Below are 17,822 nucleotides of genomic sequence, written 5' to 3'. Positions count from 1 at the left end.
CTCTCAAATAAATAAAATCTTTAAAAAAATAAACTATAGCACTTACATGACGGTCCATTTATTCAGAGATTCAGACTTGTAATCAATTCTAGACTGTAGTTGTGAGCTCATTATTGACTATACAAGAATATTTGAGCAGTGATAGTCACAAACCCAGTGCACTTTACTAGGTCTGTATAACAGGCTTCCAGGGGGTTTCTGACTTTTTTGGAAAGACATACTGTTCTACAGCATAGTTTATTTCATTTCCCAGCCCACAGTAGTGGCAAAGCAGCATAATAGGGGATAGACACATTGCTTAACAAAAGTTCAACATCTGGGGCAAAGGTGGTGGGGGAAGGGTTGCAAAAAAAAAGTAAAGACATCCCATGTTCATGGATCAGAAGACCTAACATTACTGAAATAGCAGTACTCCCTAAATTGATCTACAGATTCAATATAATCTCAATCAAAAATCCCAGCTGGTGTTTGGTTTTTTGTTTGTTTTTTAAGAAATTGACATGCTGATCCTAAAATTCACATAGATGTGCAAGAGAACCAGCATAACCAAAGCAATCTTGAAAAAGAACAAAGTTGGAGGATTCATACTTTTCATTTTCAAAACCATAGTAATTAAAACTATAGTATTGACATAAGGATAGACATATAGAATATGTGGAATAGACTTGAGGGTCCCCAGATAAACCCTCATATTTATCGTCAGTTGATTTTTTCAGTAAGGGTACTGAGACAATTCAATAGGGAAAGAACATTTTCAGCAAATGGTGCCAGGACAACTGATATCCACATGCAGAAGTATTAAGTTGGATTCTTACCTCACACCATATCCAAAAAGTAACTTGAAATAAACCATAGACCTAAAACTATAAAATTTCTGGAAGATAACATAGTAAATATTCATGACCTTGGGTTAAGCCTTGGTTTCTTAGATATGACACCAGTAAAGCACAAGTGACAAAAGCAAAAATAGATGAATTATCAAAATGTAAAACTTGACTGCATCAAAGGATACTGTGTGAAAAGGCATTCCAGATTATGGGAAAAAATGTTTAGAAATCATACATTTAATGAAGGATTTGTACCCAGAATGTGTAAAGAACTCATACAACTAGATAATACAAAGACAAATAACCAGTTTAAAAAAATGGGTAAAGATCTGAATAGAAATAAAGAGGGGCTCCTGGGTGGCTTAGTCGGTTAAGCGCCTTCCGCTCAGGTGTTCATCCCAGCGTCCTGGGATCCAGCCCCGCATTGGGCTCTCTGCTTACCAGGGAGTCTGCTTCTCCATCTCCCTCTGCCCCTCCCCCCTACTTGTGCGCTGTTTCTCAACTAAATAAATAAAATCTTAGAAAGAAATCCAGTGTTCAAATAAAAACATAAACACAAGTGTTCATAGCAGCCTTATTCAAGATAGCCAAAAAGAATAGAAATAACCCAAATGGTCATCAACTGATAGATGGATAAACAAAATGTATACCCATACAATGAAATATTACTTGGCAATAAAAAGGAATGAAGTACTAATAACATGCTACCACATGAACCTTGAAAACATGCTAAGTGAAACAATCCAGACACAAAAGGCCATATATTATATGACTCAATTTGTGTGAAATGTGTAAAATAGGTAAATCTGTAGAGACAGAAAGTAGGTATGTGGTTGTTGGGGCTGGGAGTGAAGGTGGGGAGTGGGGAATGACTGCTGATGGTATGGGGCTGGGTTTTTTTTGGATTGTTGAAAATACTTTAAAATCAGATTGTGGTGGTGGTTGCACATTCTGGAAATATACTAAAAACCCCTGACTACACTTGAAGTGGGTAAATTGTATCGTATATGAGTTCTATCTCAGTGAAACTTTGAAAATAGAAAAACAAGGATGCAGGACTAGATTGTCTCCTGGGAATTTCTCCTTTCACACAGTACCTAACATAGAAATGAAACCTCTGTGAGATCTTTGATCTTTTTGTGTTCATCACTGCATATCTTGGACTGAACTCATTGCTTACCCCACTGTCAGGTCACATTTGTCAGTTGAATTCCAGACCTGAGTACTTAATTTATGTTAGGGGAGAAGAAAGCAAGGCACATCCTTCTGGGACCATTTAGGGAAGTACTCCCCCAAAAGCACCACTGTTGATGTATGTAATAGTGATCCAGAAGGAAGAAAACATTAGTTGGTTAGTTACCCGTTTCTTACAGTAAGAGATGTACATAGTAATATTCTGAAACATTGGTCAGTTTGAATGGGATTAAATGAGCTAATGAATGTTAAAGTTCCTATTATGTGTCTACTGTGTGTCACATACAGTACTAGTAGGTTGTCCCCTCCTCTTTGTTTATTTTTGGTGTTGGAAGACAGTGTTTGGTGGGATTTGTAGAGTACATGGTACTGTAATGCCCAGTGGTTCCAGATAATTCGTAGAGTTTCACCATTTAGGACATGGTTGTTTTTTTCATTTTTTTTTCCTTGATCTTCGCAGTGTCCACACCCTCTTTAACAGTGTAATTCCCTAATCTTTATGACCACGTCTCCTCCATGAGTATCCTGCCTTTGCCTCCACACCCTAAGACTTGCTGGCTGCATTGTTTATGTTCTGTATTGACAGAAATTGGGTCATTTAACAGTTTTAATGTTAAGTCCAGACTCAGAGATACTGATTAGTGGTTAATGTAGCTAATAGTATTTTTAACACTAAATTCCAAAGAATTCCAAAGGAAACACTTAACACTGGTAAACTTTATAAAATACTATTTTTAAATACGACAACTTTCTCATTACTGAGCTTTTTACAGGTTGTACCCATACAGTTCACATATATAACTTTGAGGAGTGTGGTCGGTGTAACTGGTTTCAGGCCTCGGGCCTTTACTGCGTGGCCAGCAGAGGGTTCTATAAGCATTGCAATGAAAGACTGGATTGTGTTTCTGGGGTTGACCTTCCTCATTTAGATCTTGTACTTGACAGCTCTAGAATTTTTTGGTAATGTAAATAGCATTTGCATTTTGAGGAATATGTTACATAGAGCCCTAAAGAAAAGTGTTATCTTGAATCTGGTATAATTTTCTACCAAAAGAATTGTTCAAATTCCTTTTCAGTTAGTGGCAAAACTAGCCAGTGCTAAACCATATACCAACTATATCGTATGTGAGGCTTAGTGTCTAAATTTCTTCCCTGGATGTGTTGTTTTGTAGGTCTCCATCACTTTTTTGCCCAGGGATAGAGGGGATTATGCTCAGTTTTGGGATGTTGAGTGTCACCCCCTTAAAGAGCCCCACATGAAACATACCCTGAGATTTCAACTCTCTGGACAAGTGAGTATTACGCTGAACTTAAGTAAATTATTGTGTGTCTATATTAAAAACATTGAGTGAAACTGACATGGAAAACTGTCCTGAAAATGCAGACTATTTTCCTGGTATTATTCTAATTTCATTAATTCTGTTGTCTGGCCCTGTAATCTTAATTTTCTCATTTGGTTTTATTGATTGGCATGTTTGAAGTCTGGGTTTGGCTCTATGAAATCTGTGTTTGACTTGATTAGGTAAGATTGTGTGTGTGTGCATGTGTGTGTGCATGTGCGTGTGTGTGTAAAAGAAGCTGAACAGTAAGAAATGGAAGGATGCAATTTAGGGAATTTAAAAATCTTAAGTTTTCTTTTAAAAACTATGAAGGAACTAATAGAATTCAACATATTTTCCAAGAGTATTTATTTTTCCTTCCCCTACCCTGTGATTTTTTTTTGTTTTTTATACAGAGTGTCAAAGCAGAAAATGAGTCTGGAAGTTCACAAATTTCCACAAACTCCCTCATTAAACTAGATAATTTAGTTAAGCCCCGAAGACAAGCTGTATCAGACGCTTCTGCTCCCATACCAGGGTATGTTGGTTTTGTCATTCTTACGACGTTTTTTCTAGTACTTTATTGAGATATAATTACATTCAGTAAAATGCTCAGTGACCTACATGCATTGCTACCACTCCAATCAAAATAGAGAATATTTCTCTCACCCAGAAAGCTCTTACATATCCCTTTGCAGTCAGCCCCGCCCTCACCCCAGATTTATTCTGATCTATTGCCATGGGTTAGTTTTGTTGAATTTCATACACATACACACTCCTTGAGTCTGGCTTCTTTCACCACACATGTTTTTGGGATTCATTTGTGTTATAGAGTATATATGTAGTTTGTCCTTTTCATTGTTGAGTATTGCTTTATGTGAACATATCACAGTTGATTCATTTTCCTGGTGACATTTGGGTGGCTTCTCATTTGGAGCCATTATAAGTGAAGGTGCTATGAACACTAGTGTATGTGTATTTTTGTGGACATATTTTTAAATTTCTTTTGGATAAAAATACCTGAAGAGTAGAATTGCTGGGTCATATGGTAAGCATGTGTTTAACTTTAAAACAAACTGCCGAATAGTTTAACCAAAGTGACCGTACCATTTTATGTTCCCAAAAACACTGTATGAAAGTAGATTCTTAAAAACTTTTTAATTTTTATTTTTTTAATAGTTTATTATATTTTTTAGTAATCTCTGCACCCAGTGTGGGGCTTGAACCCACGACCCCAAGATCGAGAGTCACGCATGCTCCTCTGACTGAGCCAGCCAGGCACCCCTTAAAAACTTCTTAAAATGTGTTTTTTATACCAGCAGCTTACACAGCTCTAATTATAGTATTTAAGTATTTTACCTAATAAATATGTTTCTTGCAATCCTTAATTAATTAATGTTTAGATCTAACTTTGTTCTGGAGGAAGACAGTTGTAAGAAAAATGTATGTTAAAATACCTGCTAAATTTAATACACATGTTGTCATTTATTTTCTAATGGGAATAAATAATGCATTTTGTAAGAAATGAGGCTCCTTTAAAGATTATGTGTTCTAACTACACTCTTTTGATGCTACTTACTCATTTGTTCATCTCCTCTTTACGGAGCGCACATCATGTGCCAGGTAGCGGAGGCAGAACTGCCCTAATCCTTGCCTCCAGGGGCTTTATCTCCCAGAGAAGGAGCCACATCACAAATGGCTTGGTTACAACCCGTGGAAAGGACTGGAAGGAAATAAACGGGAAACATGGGAAACATGACAGAGGGAGTTTGATGTGTGCTACCCGGCAAGAGCCTCCCTGAAATGGGACCTTTAAGTTGAGGAGGATGAGTGGAAATGACGGAGGTGACGAGCATAGGAAAAGTTCCTGGCCCTGTAAGACCAGGCAGTGGGGATTGTTGGCCCTTGAGGAACCAAAGGCAACATAGAGGCCTAGAGCCCAGAGGGAGGGAGAGTAGTGTGAGGTGAGGCCAGAGGGCTGGTGGGGAGAGTTAGACTGTGCAGGGCCTCTCATGTCACATGTTAATTTGGGGTTTATCTGGGAAGCTGTTGGAAGCCATGAGTGACGTAATCAGATTTGAGTATTTATAGAAAAATCCTCTGGCTGTGGTATGGTGTGATTAGGAGGCAAGAGTAGATACGGTAAAACAAGTCAGAAGCTTTTTTTTTTTTTTTTTTTATTTTTCTTATTTATTTGACAGAGACCCAGCGAGAGAGGGAACACAAGCAGGGGGAGTGGGAGAGGGAGAAGCACGCTTCCCACCGAGCAGGGAGCCCGATGCGGGGCTTTATCCCAGGACCCTGAGATCACCACCTGAGCTGAAGGCAGATGCTTAACGACTGAGCCACCCAGGCGCCTCATCAGAAGCTATTTTTAAGTAGTCCAGGACTAAAGCAGTGTCAAGGAAGATGATGAGAAATGGATAGATCTGAGAGGTATATAGGAAGGAAATTTGAAGGACCTAGTGAATGGGTTGAGTAAGGGGGCTTCAGAGAGAAAGGGAGTCAAAGTTGGCTCCCAGACAGAAGTACAAGTGGAGGGTCAGGTCTGAGAAGAAGGATCCCAGGTTTAGTCTGTATTTGTGGCGCCAGATCACTGTGTGGTGATAGGCATGTTGCCCAAATGTTCCGTGTGAGCTGAGAATGAATATCTGGGAGTCACATGGGTGGGGTTGCTGGAGCATCGAGCTGGGATTGCCTAGGGAGACTGTGGCTAGAGCAGTTAGGGATGTCCGGGGCCAAGCCACAGGGGACAGCAGCATTGGGGTGAGGGAGTGGGGATGAGCCTGCACAGACTGAGCCTGGCATCAAGGTCACTGCCATCAAATGCTGCTGAGAAGCCAGAGCTTGTGTCCCACCGTCAGGGTAGTCTTTCCCGAAAAATGGAGATCATCCAGTGAAGTGAACTAAGGTGACAGGAGCACCTGCATGCACAGGGGGTGTGAGGCAAGTGGAGAGCCAGTCCCCAGGGAGAAAGGGGCAGAGGTGGTGCTGTCATCTGTGTCCTGTCCCATGTAGCAGCTGACCCTGCACGTTATCAGAGTACTGTGTCGGGCGTTCTGTCTTGATACAGATTAATGAAGTTGCCATTACAGAACTAGTTTCCAGCTGAGTTGTGAGAGAAAATACAAATCAAAACACAAAACACTTCCTTGTTGAATATATATAAATTGTTTAAATTACTCTGGATTTTAAATAGTTGACTTTTAGACCTGTTTCCAAAGCAGACAGCTTGACTTGACACACCGCGGAGTTTATGCCCCAGAAGATGTGTATCGGTTTCTGCCTACTAGGGTTGGGGAATCAAGGACATTGAAAGTCAACTTGCGAAATAATTCTTTCATTATGCACTCCGTAAGTTGGAAATAGTACTGGGGGTTTTGGGAAAGCGGATGTATTCAACTATTTGATAAATATTTTCCTGATAATTTAGAAGCTTGTTTTATAAATAATACTTGTTATAATATTGAGTTAATTTTTTAAATGCTTTATACTGTATTTGAAAAGAAGCTCATGGGAAGTTCATGACCCTTTATCTGAAAATTGAAAATATTTGGCATTTGTTTTCATATTTTCATTTTTAAATTTTTTCTGAATTGTCTTATTCTTCTGTACCATCACACCAGCATATTTCTGGATAACATTTACTCTAGTCAGAACTAGAGTAAATTCATATTAGAATTATTTTAAATGTGTTTCCATGAGCATTTATTGTCTTACCTAATTTTGTGGCTATACTTAAATTTACTAAGTACCTTTAATTAAAGAAACGCATGGTATGTTTTAAAGTATGCTCAAATACCTTAACTTGCATAACTTAATAAAGTGTTTCATATTAAATTCCAGCTCAAGTTTTTAAGTCCCAGAGAGCCTTTCTACGTCAAACATTCAAAATATTCTTTGAGGTGAGTTTATCATAAATCAAAATATTCTCATCGTAGATGTGCAGGACTGTTTTCAGGACTTCAGGATTTCTCCTGGGAGTTGAGACTTGTGAACTCTCCCCACCTCCATTATAGCCCCTCATCTCCATCACCAGCACCACAGAGCCTTCCTTGTCAATTAAAAAAGAGCTGATGAACCTGCCAGGAAAGCATTTCCTGACTGCCCACAAGTGTGCTTTACTATCTAGCAACCCAAATTTTGTGAGAGGTTTTGGATTTAGCATGTGATTCCTGTTACCAGGTATTTTGCCCGTCACATAAATACATAGAACATTAATTATCTTGTGATTTAGAATAATTTCTTCTTTTTTTTTAAGATTTTATTTATTTATTTGACAGAGAACAAAAGCAAGGAGCGTGGGAGAGGGAGAAGCAGGCTTCCCACTGAGCAGGGAGCCCGATGCGGGGCTCGATCCCAGGACCCTGGCAGACGCCTGATGACTGAGCCACCCAGGCACCCCTAGAATAATTTCTTCTTTAAATGTTATTTTCACTGTGCTAAGGATCAGGGAGTTAAATTTTCAATAATTAGGGACAAAAACCTTCCCAGATTAATTGGGAAAACTTTAATATGATATTTTTCCAGTTTCATTCTTCAAATACCCTGTACTTTTTTTTTTTTTTTAATTATTTGAGAGAGAGTGAGAGACAGAGCACAAGCTGGGGGGAGGGGGAGAGGGAGAGGGAGAAGCAGGCTCCCCGCTGAGCAGGGAGCCTGATATGGGGCTTTGGGATCATGACCTGAACCAAAGGCAGATGCTTAACCGATTGAGCCACCCAGGCGCCCCGAAATACCCTATTCTTCTTAAACCAGGGCCTTGTTTTCTTGTCATCCTTGCTACTTTTTGTTTTCCGTATGATCTACATTTGTTTTTTTTTTATATGATATATATTTAGATTGAAATCTCAAACTGGGTTGTCACTGTTATTTAGAATTTTAATAGTAGGGTTCTATCAGACTTAACACTGAAGAATAATTTTATCTCCATCTTTGAATTTTTAATTAAGCCATTTAATTAACTATAAACTTTTATTTTAGTATTAGGTGATTCTAAAAACATGTTCTGTTCCATGAAAACTTGGACCACCCTGTAAACATTCTAGGACTGCCTCTGAGGCACTAAGACTAGCAGAGCCATACTCTGGAAGGTTACCCGTATCTCTAGATACTGAAAAGAGGCTCTGGGGGGAGGCCCGTTCCCTCGCCGCTTTCTCTTTTCTCTCTTCATCTCTTCCACATCCCCTCCGAGCCTCCACCCTGTAAAACCTGATCTTCATGTACTTGAGGGCCCAGCGCTTCCTTTGCCTCCCAGGGACTGACCTCGAGCATAAACTGTGCAAATTAAACAATGAGTGTAGCTGGAAAGTTATCATAGACCTCATCTCTCTAAGCCTCAGTTTCCTGGTCTGTGAAAGAGAGATGACAACGCTCCTGGCAGCATGGACTCCTTAGGAGAAGGACGTAAACGATGTGCAGGTGTGCGTGCCTAGCCCTAGGAGGCACTCAGCAGGCGGTAGCATCTTCGGCAGTACTGACAACACCGTCCTTTCAGCCGGCCTTACTGGCGGGGTCCATCGGGACCAACCCCATGGATTAGAATGGAACACCACAGTTTTGTGTCTGTGCTTTCCCTTTAATCCCTTCAACAGCCACATGGAAGAGAAAGGCCTAAGTTTTAAAAAGCTACTAACTGCACGTCTTTTGGCTTCTGCACTCTGAGTCCCTGACTCCCAGCAGCCTGCGGGCCTCCAATTAATGAGGCTTTGCTCTACTGATTTAGGACTGGTGTTGTTAGACTGTTTGTTATAGTAGGTGGGCACTGCTAAATACATGAGTAAGAAGACCAAGTGAAGTAAACCCCGGGTCATAGAAAACTTCTCTCAAGACCCCTCCATAGGCTGAAAGTTTACAGAAAGTTAGGCAGAAAAGCTGGTTTCTTTGTACTCCGTAAGAATGACTTCTTTCAACTTTGGAGAAGAAGCAAAACTTTGCCACAGTATCTCACTTGAAAATTTTTACCACAAAACTGAAATAGTGCTGCCTGTTCTTGTAAGTGTTGAGTGCTTTTGTATTTATCCCACTTTGACTTTGGACAGGGACTCATGAACTACAAATGCTGGTTGAGAGCAACGGTTAGCTTGCTTGGCAGCTGAACAAAATCTGTTCTGAGAATCTGAGAAGCAGTTCCCAGCTTTTCATTAGTGATGTTTTTGTTCATTAGATCACTCTCTGCTCTATGACACCATGAATTCCAGCCTTCCAGAGTAATAATGTGACTTCAGAGGCATCTGTAGGGTACATGAGGTAATCCGTGCCTTACTTCAAGTAGGGCAGTTGTGAGGCCTGATGGGGCTGCTCTGGGTAGTTCTTGCACTGAAACGTGAAAGTGGCCCGAGGCCTTTGGGATATAAACTGACTGCCACATAAATAGGAGAGCTTCCCCCAGAGGCCACAGGGGTTTTGCCTGGTTCAGAGGTGGGGAGCATGGATGTATGTTGGGGATATAGCCCTCTGAAAGGAATAGATTATAAAGAAGGTATTAGGGAAAAGGAAACCCTGATTATCCATTTTTTTGTAAAGTTTGTTTTGGGGGCTCTAGGTATCCTTTCTGCCCTATCTCTGTAAAAAGAATTCATTTATGTTCCCACTTAGCCCTGAAAAGCATTCTTCTGTTAGCCTATTGTTTTATTCAAGTCTAATCTGCTGAGACGTTATAGTAGCGCATCTCCGGTGTCCCATGCCCACGTCTGCATGCACCCCGCCTCTGAGCCTCCTGCTGCTGAGCTGCCAGACCCTGCTGTGTCATTCCATAGGGAAGGACGCTTCTCAGCCAAAGTCACAGCCAGGGACAGTGCTGTCACTGAGCTGTCATTACTTCTTACCAACACACAGGAACCAAGGAGTTTGTCACTTCTTTTCAATTTCTTTGATAATGATGGTACCTCAGCTGTGCTAACGGGCTACTTTTTTCCTGCAGAGTATTCCTTTACAATTAAAAAAAAAAAAAAAAAGAAGGAAATCTGGTTTAGAGACTTTGTCCGTTCTGTAGATGGGGGCATGTAGTTAAGGAGGTGGTCTAGAGCAGTCTTCCTCAAACACTGCCTCACTCTCGGCTGCGTCTTTGCTCTCTAACGTTACTCCTCAGCTAGTAAGGGATTTTGAACTAGACCTGTCCTCTGGGTTCAGCATACTTTACTCTTACCTTTTCCCTTTTAAGCGTGTGTGTGTGTGTAGAGGAGAGAGAAAGAGAGGTTAAAGCAGTTTTATAGTAATAGTACATGTACTATGTTAAATATATCCATCTTGTAGCATTCTAGAGCTGTGTTAAATTGCACAGTTATATTTTTTTAATTTTATTTATTATGTTAGTCACCACACAGTACATCATTAGTTTTTGATGTAGTGTTCCACGATCCATTGTTCTCGTATAACACCCAGTGCTCCATGCAGTACGTGCCCTCCTTAATACCCATCACCGGGCTAACCCATCCCCCCACTGCCCTCCCCTCTAAAACCCTGTTTGTTTCCCAGAGTCCATAGTCTCTCATGGTTCATCTCTCCCTCCGATTTCCTCCCCCTTCAGTTTTCCCTTCCTTCTCCTCATGTCCTCCATGCTGTTCCTTATGTTCCACAAATAAGTGAAACCGTATGATAATTGACTTTCTCTGCTTGACTTATTTCACTTAGCATAATCTCCTCCAGTCCCATCCATGTGGATGTAAAAGTTGGGTAATCATCCTTTCTGATGGCTGAGTAATAGTCCATTGTATATATGGACCACATCTTTATCCATTTGTCTGTTGAAGGGCATCTCGGCTCTTTCCACAGTTTGGCTGTTGCGGACATTGCTGCTATGAACATTCGGGTGCATGTGGCCCTTCTTTTCACTACATCTGTGTCTTTGGGGTAAATACCCAGTAGTGCAATCACTGGGTCATAGGGTAGCTCTCTTTTTATTTTTTTGAGGAACTGCCACACTGTTTTCCAAAGTGACTGTACCAACTTGCATTCCCACCAACAGTGTAAGAGGGTTCCCCTTTCTCCACAACCTCTCCAATATTTGTTGTTTCTTGCCTTTGTCAGTTTTTGTATCTCAGTGTGGTTTTGATTTGAATTTCCCTGATCGCTAATGATGATGAACATTTTTCATGTGTCTGTTAGCCATTTGTATGTCTTCTTTTGAGAAGTGTCTGTTCATGTCTTCTGCCTATTTTTTGACTTGATTATCTGTTTTGTGGGTGTTGAGTTTGAGAAGTTCTTTATAGATCTTGGATATCAGCCCTTTGTCTGTAGTGTTATTTGCAAATACCTTCTCCCATTCTGTGGGTTGCTTCTTTGTTTTATTGACTGTTTCCTTTGCTGTGCAGAAGCTTTTTATCTTGATGAAGTCCCAAAAGTTCATTTTTTGCTTTTGTTTCACTTGCTTTTGGAGATGTATCTTGAAAGAAGTTGCTGTGGCTGATGTTGAAGAGGTTACTGCCTATGTTCTTCTCTAGGATTTTGATGGATTCCTGTCTCACATTGAGGTCTTTAATCCATTTTGAGTTTATCTTTGTGTATGGTGTTAGAGAATGGTCGAGTTTCATTCTTCTGTATATAGCTGCCCAATTTTCCCAGCACCATTTATTGAAGAGACTGTCTTTTCCATTGCATATTTTTTCCTGCTTTGTCAAAGATTATTTGACCATAGAGTTGAGGGTCCATATCTGGGCTCTCTATTCTGTTCCATTGGTCTATATGTCTGTTTTTGTGCCAGTACCATGCTGACTTGGTGATCACTGCTTTGTAATATAGCTTAAAATCGGGCAACGTGATGCCCCTAGGTTTGTTTTTCTTTTTCAACATTACCTTGCCGATTTGGGGTCTTTTCTGATTCCATACAAATTTTAGGATTGTTAGTTCCAGCACTTTGAAAAATGTCATTGGAATTTTGATCGGGATGGCATTGAAGGCATAGATTGCTCTGGGCAGCGTAGACACTTTAACAATGTTTATCCTTCCGATCCATGAGCATGGACTGTTTTTACATCTTTCTGTGTCTTCTTCAATTTCTTTCATGAGTGTTCTGTAGTTCCTAGAGTATAGATCCTTTACCTCTTTGGTTAGGTTTATTCTGAGGTATCTTATGGTTTTTGGTGCTATTGTAAATGGAATCGTTTCTCTAATTTCTCTTTCTACAGTTGCATTGTTAGTGTATTAGAAAGCAACTGATTTCTGTGCATTGATTTTGTATCCTGCCACATTACTGAATTGCTGTATGAGTTCTAGTAATTTGGGGGTGGAGTCTTTGGATTTTCCACATAAAGTATCATGTCATCTGTGAAGAGAGTTTGACTTCTTCTTTGCCAAGTTGAATACCTTTTATTTCTTTTTGTTGTCTGATTGCTGTTGCTAGGACTTCTAGTACTATGTTGAACATAGTGGTGAGAGTGGGCATCCTTGTTGTGTTCCTGATCTTAAGGGAAAGGCTCTCATCTTTTCCCCATTGAGAATGATATTCACAGTTCTTTCTAAATTACATTCTAATTTATTCAGAGTACCTGTAAATCTAAAGCAAATGATACAAATGTTTATCATAATACATTTTTAAAAACATGTTCTCAGTTGAATATGGAACAGTTCTATGTTCCATATTAAAATTTGTTAATGGTGGATCTGTCAGATTTATTTCAGGGTACTTTATTACTTTTAGTAATTCGTAAGTTATAAAGTCTCTTAAGTTGGCAAATGTACATTTTTCTGGAATTCTGAAATGCTAACATGAAAGATAAAATAGTAGTTTTTCAGTGCTAAGGACTAGGTACCATTTTTTAAAAAGGCACATTAGCTTTGATACAGGAAATTAGGGTATAATGCATTTGGGGAAAATAACCCAGACTTTTAAAAACTGAGTGTATGTGTGTGTGCATGCACACATTTTTTAAATTCTGCCTTACCAGTTATATCCAGGGTAAGGGCTTTGAAATACTAAAAACTGTTTTCTAAATTCCTAGCCCAGTGCAGTTGTACACCCAAAAGCTAACACTGTTTACTGAGTTTTATCAGGAAATATATTGGAAACAAAAGCATCTATCAGTTCTGATTGTTAAACTTTAAAACATGTAGTTAATAGATGAGACTCAGGGATGAAGTACCTTCCCCTGAGGAAAGTCTAAAAGCTATAAATTTTCACTTAAGACAATTAAAACTAAAAGTCAGTGACATCACATAGGCTATGATAAAGTATATGTGGTCTCATTCACCACGGGAATAAAGGTATATTTATGAAGCTCTTGGGACCTAGTTTTATGAATAGAAATCTCCCAACATCATACTTCTTTTTTTTAAAGACTTATTTTTCAGAGAGAGAGAGCACGTGTAAGCAGGGAAAGGGGCAAAGAGAGATGGAGAGTATCAGAATCTCAAGCAGATTCCACGCCAAGTATAGAGCCTGACACGGGGTTCGATCTCATGACCCGGAGATCATGACCTGAGCCAAAACCAAGCGGAAGATGCTCAACCAACTGAGCCACTCGGGCACCCCCAGCATAATAGTTTTAAGCACAGGGCGCTCATTACCTGCCTCTGTATATAGTTGACCCTTGAACAATGCGAGGGTTAGGGGCATCGACTTCCATGCAGTAGGAAATCTGTGTATTACTTTTTTTTTTTTTTTTAGATATTACTTATTTATTTGAGAGAGAGAAAGAGAGAGAGAGCACATGAGAGGGGGGAGGGTCAGAGGGAGAAGCAGACTCCCCGCTGAGCAGGGAGCCCGATGCGGGACTCGATCCTGGGACTCCAGGATCATGACCTGAGCCGAAGACAGTCGCTTAACCAACTGAACCACCCAGGCGCCCTGTGTATTACTTTTGACTCCCCCAAAACTTAACTTGTAATGGTCTACTGTTGACCAGAAGCCTTGCCAATAATAAACAATTAAGATATTTTTGTATATGTATTATGTACTATATTTATACAATAAAGTAAGGCAGAGAAAAGAAAATGTGATCAAGAAAATCATAAGAGAAAAATTCTATTTATAGTACTACACTTTTTGAAGAAAAAAAAATCTGCAGGTAAGTGGACCTGCTCAGTTCAAACCTGTGTTGTTGAAGGGTCAAACATAATCTGAAAATAAATTTTCAAGAAAATTTTTTATAAAAGTTCTTAACAATACTGGAGCAGAACCTGTACAGTCCTGCCCTGTTACTGATGGGCATGGGACAGGTTGGTTTAATATCCTTCCCAGTTGAGTATGCCTGCTGGAGGAAGATGGGCAGGATATGTCAGGTGTTCTCTCACCCACCTCTGCAGACAGAACACACAGTTCCATACACAATAGAACAGACCTCTCATTTCCCTTCTCCTATTTTTTTGGATAGCCAGGAATGTATATGCAATACTATTTGTTTTTGTTTTGTTTTATTTTAAGATTTTATTATTTATTTGACAGAGAGAGACACAGAGAGATAGGGAACACAAGCAGGGGGAGTGGGAGAAGGAGAAGCAGGCTTTCCGCCGACCAGGGAGCCCAATGAGGGGCTCGATTCCAGAATCCCGGGAACATGACCCCAGCTGAAAGCAGACGCCTAACAACTGGGCCACCCAGGCGTCCCTGTGCAATATTAATTTGAATCCAGTTTTAGATTTTCCTTTCCTCTGTGCCAGTTTCTTATTAAATAATGGCATCAAAGAAATGAGAACCAAATTTAAGCTGAATGTAACAATATTAAATTCTTTCGTGAAGATCGACTGTGTTCTCTGCCATACATCGTGTTTATTATTATTGTGGCAGGTGATGCACTTGCTTGTTGTAGCATCAGGCCAGTGACCTTTCCTTTCTCTTTACAGGGCGCAGCATTACATCAACATGCCTGTGCAGTTCAGACCAAAGTCAGTGGGCAAATTTGAAGCTTTGCTGCTTATTCAAACAGATGAAGGCAAGAGTGTCGCTATTCGACTAATGGGTGAAGCTCTTGAAAAAATTAACTAGATACATTTTGTGTAAAGTAAATTACATAAGTTATATTTTGGTTCATTTTTTTACACTACGATATTCTTTTGTATATATTTTGTAAGATTGATTTGATATGTATAACTAGATTTTTGTTTGTCTTGAGAAGCTAATACTGAAGACCGGACTAAAATATCATGTATGTAGCCTACAGTATTGTACTTAACTTTACAGGGGAGAAGAGAATTCTATTTTTGCATTGATTATGATACTCTGAATAAATACGGCATATATTTTAATGTGGTATATCCAGAAATAAATTTAATTTCTACTGAACCTGTCTTTTTATATGATGTCTTACAGAAATCAGAATATTGCTTTATTCTGCTAATTATTTTCTCAAGCTGCTGGGTCTGTTTTGTGATTTTTCCTTCATTACATAGCTTCCTTTCCTCTAAGAAATTCCTTCTCTGGTCCTTCTGTCTTTTAGCTAATTGCCCAGACTAGAAAGGAAGTGTACTTTTAAAGAAATTGTTTTTCTCCAAAGTAGGGGAATTCATATTCTCTGCAAATACATTGGAGAGGTTGATGTATTTTAAAATGGCATTTATTGTCATTAAAGCTAAACGGGACAGCTGCTCCAGAACCCTGCGTAGAAGGAATGCTCCACAAGCAGGTGCTGGTGGAGAGGCAGTGAGTCGCTGAGGGGGCAGAAGTGCCCTGTTCTGGCATCTTGAGCTGTGAGGTGGAAAAGGTGTGACACTGTTAACCTGGTTCTGTCCGGGAAGAACATGATTATGAATTGCTTCTCAATCATTACTATTAAGTCCCCTGTTAAGGTTTCCTGAGCCCAGCTGACAGCCTTGTTTGGAGCAGCAAAATCCCGGATTGTGAGCAGTTGTGTAGTGGCTCCATATTATTGATGGTGCAGAAAGACCATGGAACATACAAAAAGTTTCCTTGATGGCCTCAATCTACAACAGTTTGGAACCAGTTATGGTGAGCTGGAGCTAGAAAAACAAACGTCTCTCTTTCTCTTTCTCTCTCAAATAAATCTTTAGAAATGGGGGGCAGTGCCTGGGTGGCTCAGTCGGTTAGAGGTCCAACTCTTGGTTTCAGCTCAGGTTATGATCTCAGGGTCATGAAATTGAGCCCCACATCAGGTACGGTGCTCTGCTTGAAATTCTCTCTCTCCCTCTGCCCCTCCCCCAGCTTGCGCACACACACACTCTCTCTAAAAAATAAATCTTTAAAAAAAAAGAAAATTTCTTCTTTCCTCTTCTACCTTATTTTCTCTTGCTTAGAAATTCTTTCTTTATAAAAACATTTTTTTATATTTTATAAAATAAAAAACATTTATATTTTAACACAAGTAAAACAGTCATTGCTGTTACTGATATTGCCCTACTCTAATATAGATTTCATACATCAAATGTGGGTGACTTCATGCTTGAATGTGTACTTACTTGATAACATTCAGCCTCAAAAATTTTGAAATAGTGGTACTGCTTTTTTATTTTTAAACAATTTTTTAAAGATTTTATTTATTTATTTGAGAGAGAATGCTGAGCAAGAGAGAGCACAAGTGGTGGGGAGAGACGGAGAGAGAGAAGCTCCCTGAGTAGGGAGCCCAACAGGGGACTTGATCCCAGGCCCCTAGGATCATGACCTGAGCCAAAGGCAGATGCTTAACCGAATGAACCGCGCAGGTGCCCCAGTATTGCTTTTTAAAAAATGTTTGCCATGGTTTTTCAATTCCTCAGGGTTGTTACAATTCTGTGGAACCATCACTTTGCCTTTTAGGTTATACTCAGAAGGTCAAAAAAGGGAGGGGAAAGGGATGTTAAGCAAATAAACTTTAAGTGACTCTCCTTCCATAGATGTATGCTTTTATGGATATGCATTTCTTCCTGTGCCTCTGTGATTTGGAAACTGGATGCTTCGAGTTTCGAGAGCAGTTGAATGTGAACCAGTGATTGACTGCCACCAGTCATCGCTGCTGTATGACCACTGGCTCTCTTCACTATGATATGCAGTGTGGAAGAGCATCTAATAGGCGAAGTTGCCATATATGCTTTCTCTAATTAGCTTTCCATCTCGAAGCTGGTCCCCTTTCTTTCTCATTCCTTCCCAGATCGATATCTTGAGTCTTAACCTCTCCTCTGAGCTTCAAACTCAGCAGGACATTTCCACTTGGTTATCAAATAAGCATCTCAAACTTTGGATTCCCTCCCTAACCTCAAAGATGTTTTTCTCTAGCTTTCCTCATCTCCACAGATGTCCTCACTGTCCATCCAGTATCTTAGCTAAAACTCTAGGTTTGGGTGTTTTACCCTTATCCCCATCAACTCCGATGAACCTGTCTCACAGAAGTTCTTCAGTCTGTGTCCAAGAGTGGCCACTATAGCACAGGCCACCATCTTCACTCTCAGACTGTTGCCGTAGTCCCCTCATAACACTGCTCCTGGTGCTCCTGCCTCAGGAAGCCCTTCTCCACCAGCAGGCAGGGTTACATTTATAAAAATACAGACCAGAGCCGAGGCTCCCCTGCTTAAATATATCATTACATTACACATGGTCTGAGTCCACACTCACTCCCCT

The 17,822-nt window shown here is 40.0% G+C and overlaps 1 protein-coding gene across 11 annotated transcripts in view; it reads left to right on the top strand.

The window, feature by feature from the left end:
- CEP192 (centrosomal protein 192) overlaps positions 1-15,557 on the top strand; it is a 146,337-nt gene extending 130,780 nt beyond the window's left edge. For 6 of the 11 annotated variants that reach the window (XM_025865172.2, XM_073888048.1, XM_073888044.1 and 3 more), the window contains 5 exons: positions 3,194-3,313; positions 3,757-3,878; positions 6,565-6,694; positions 7,187-7,245; positions 15,119-15,557. In XM_025865172.2, coding sequence (XP_025720957.1) covers positions 3,194-3,313; positions 3,757-3,878; positions 6,565-6,694; positions 7,187-7,245; positions 15,119-15,260 — 573 coding nt within the window. In that variant the 3' untranslated portion in view covers positions 15,261-15,557. The other 5 variants (XM_073888046.1, XM_073888045.1, XM_073888049.1 and 2 more) reach the window with 4 other exon arrangements.
- Positions 15,558-17,822: the final 2,265 nt, after the last annotated feature.

Source organism: Callorhinus ursinus, unplaced genomic scaffold (assembly GCF_003265705.2).
Source record: "Callorhinus ursinus isolate GAN/ISIS: 27379988/994484 unplaced genomic scaffold, GSC_fseal_2.0 scaffold86, whole genome shotgun sequence".
NCBI lineage: Eukaryota > Metazoa > Chordata > Mammalia > Carnivora > Otariidae > Callorhinus > Callorhinus ursinus.
This window is presented reverse-complemented; position numbering and strand designations above follow the sequence as displayed.